Source organism: Coptis chinensis, chromosome 7, assembly GCF_015680905.1.
Source record: "Coptis chinensis isolate HL-2020 chromosome 7, ASM1568090v1, whole genome shotgun sequence".
In the NCBI taxonomy this organism is placed as follows: domain Eukaryota; kingdom Viridiplantae; phylum Streptophyta; class Magnoliopsida; order Ranunculales; family Ranunculaceae; genus Coptis; species Coptis chinensis.
The window spans coordinates 43,302,277-43,304,919 of record NC_141462.1 but is presented as its reverse complement, the minus strand read 5'-3'; the positions used below and the strand labels follow the sequence as shown (position 1 = coordinate 43,304,919).

General features: G+C 40.3%; 2 protein-coding genes across 2 annotated transcripts; both read right to left on the bottom strand.

Moving 5' to 3' along the window:
- Nucleotides 1-572: 572 nt before the first annotated feature.
- On the bottom strand, nt 573-1,232 carry LOC147487627 (uncharacterized). The gene is made up of 2 exons (XM_086574083.1): nt 1,211-1,232; nt 573-1,024 (listed from the first exon to the last, which is right to left on the bottom strand). Exons 1-2 carry the CDS (start codon nt 1,230-1,232, stop codon nt 573-575), a joined length of 474 nt encoding a protein of 157 aa, XP_086430209.1.
- A 29-nt stretch (nt 1,233-1,261) lies between these two features.
- LOC147487626 (uncharacterized) lies at nt 1,262-2,011 on the bottom strand. Its single transcript, XM_086574082.1, has 2 exons — nt 1,616-2,011; nt 1,262-1,549 (listed from the first exon to the last, which is right to left on the bottom strand). Exons 1-2 carry the CDS (start codon nt 2,009-2,011, stop codon nt 1,262-1,264), a joined length of 684 nt encoding a protein of 227 aa, XP_086430208.1.
- Nucleotides 2,012-2,643: the final 632 nt, after the last annotated feature.

Below are 2,643 nucleotides of genomic sequence, written 5' to 3'. Positions count from 1 at the left end.
AAGACTCAAACTTGTACAAAATTTTCCTTTCTTAAAAATCTTTTCCCCTTCTCAATCTCTCTTTCTAAATTTTTTTTTAAAAAATGTCTTCTGTAGAAAACAAAAACTCTCCACCTAGCAAGACTAGATGGATAAGTTTTAATGATCGTGTGTGATAAAAGTAAAAACTATAGTTTTACCTACTCTTAACTAGTTATGCTATGAATAAGTAAAACTAAATAAAATTTACGCTATATGATCAAAGTTCTACTCTCGTTATCGTTCAATATGTTGAGTAGAGAATTCGTTCCACTCCTAGCTCGTTTAGATGTAAAGATTTCCTAGTTTATGTAATTATAACAAAATCAATGAGAGGAATGAAATGAAAATATACTAATGTGGTGATTGAATACTAATAGAAATTATGTGATTTAAACTACGACAATTCAATAATACGATGTGAATATGGGAAGGAATTAGGAGAATTTGATTCCACTTTGATTCGACTTAATAAACTAGCATAGAATTTGTTGTAATCATTTTTTTTTTTAAAAGAAGCTAGGGGTTAAGGATACCCCAACCTTTATTATAGATCAGCTAACTCTTGGGTACATAGTTTCTTCTTTATCCTCCCTTACAATGGAATCTAGAATTGAGTCTAGGGGAGGTATAAAGTACACCACATCCATATCCGGATAGTCATAGACTTTAGACAAGTAATCGACTGCCCTATTACCTTCTCTAAAAATATGAACTATTCTGACAGACACAAACAAACTACTAAGGCTCTTAAGCTCAGCTACTAGATTCTTGCAGTGCCACAGTGCTTTCTCCTTCCCGTTTGCTATGTTTACCGCACTAAGAGAATCAGATGCAACTTTGATATACCTCGCGCTGATCTGAAGAGCAGCCTTTAGACCAGCAACTATGGCTTGTAGCTCCTGGTATAAGACTGAGATATGTCTCGATCTACAATAATAAGCCACCTTCACTTGACCGTCTTCATCTCTTATTAGTCCACCATATCTCGCAATATTGTTCTTCACTAACCCATCAGAGTTAAGCAGTAGCTTGCCAACTTCTGGTCACTACACCACCTGGTTTTCTTCTGTTGGTATCTTGGGGAGATACCCAACCTCTGTAAAAGAATTCTCAACTGGATATTGTCGGTCACTTCTATCAAGCATTTGGCCAAGTATTCCTTCATTGTGTGTTTTAGATTATTGCTGACCTCTTTTGCTGTCTTGACCCATCCCTTTTGCCTTCACTTGTTCCTTTCACACTAGATGGCATGCACCGCAGCATAAATCAGGGCCTTAACCACTTCTGAGAACATAGAGTTGCATCTACACAGCCGTAACAGGTAGTTCCATTCTTCTCGTGACCCCGGGACTGTCTTTGGTAAGCCCATACTTTCCTTCACTTCCTCCCAAATTGCCTTCGAGAACTGGCAGTCGAAGAAGAGACGTGACGTACTCTCCTCATGAGAGTTGCATAAGATGCAGACCAACTGAGGCAGGAGCTTCTTCTGCTTTAACCTGTTTTGGGTAGGTAAGCATCCAGCGAAAGCCTACCAGGTAGTAAAGGAATGTTGTGGCACCGACAACTTCCCCCACACCAATTTGAACCATTTTACCTTCAGTTTGATGTTCTTGATAACGGCATAAGCAGACTTGACACTGAATTCCCCTGTACTGCTCGGTCCCCATATAATAGTATCCTTGTCTAAGAAGGAGTTAATTTCCGTTCCCATGATTAGATCCTTAACTTCCCCATCAGGTAGCCCTTGTATCACATGGTTCCAATGATTGTCTTCTATAATGACACTCACCTTTGCATTCTCTTGAATGATCTCTCCTAGATTGCCTCGAGCAGTGGCCATTTGGATTAGAGGAACAGAGTGGCACCAAGGGTCATGCCAGAAGCTTGTACTCTCCCCATTTACGATCAAATTTTTTACAAACTTCATAGCTAGTTGTCTATGCTTCAGAATGCCTCTCCATACCCACGATGAATCTGTCGGAACCTTCATAGTCTAGAACTTCCTCCCTCTTATTTGTTGGTCCCATGTCTAGTTGACCCATAAAGAGTCTCCTTTCTGTGCAATCTTCAACATTAACCCACATATGGTAGCTTTATTCCATGTGAGAGGATCTAGAATCCCCAATCCACCCTGTTCTTTCTCTATCCTTAGAGTCGCATGACTAACATGGTGCAAGGCCCTCTTCATGTTTGGCCCAGCCCATAGAAATCTATTACAAATCTTTCCAACTCTTTCAAGGACCGTCTTAGGTAGCACAAAGGTTTGTGCCCAATAAGTTTGAAAAGACGAAAGGACAGATTGCACAAGTTGTAGCCTTCCTACTCTGGATAAGGATTTGTTCTTCCAGTTGGAGATACGCGCAGTGATATTTTCAATCAGGGGGAGACAGTCATTTATGCCCAACCCTGTAGAGGTCAGAGGCAACCCCAAGTATGAAACTGGGGGAGAGATAAGTGTGATGCATAGGATGTCTGCCAACTCCTTACTTTCTTCAAACGACATACTGCCAGTCATCATAGTTGTCTTTTCATAATTAAGGTTTAGCCCAGTAGCCTGAGAGAAAACTGGGAGAATATCCTTGACTGCATGAATAGAGGCCGGCACACCTCTACAAAACAAGA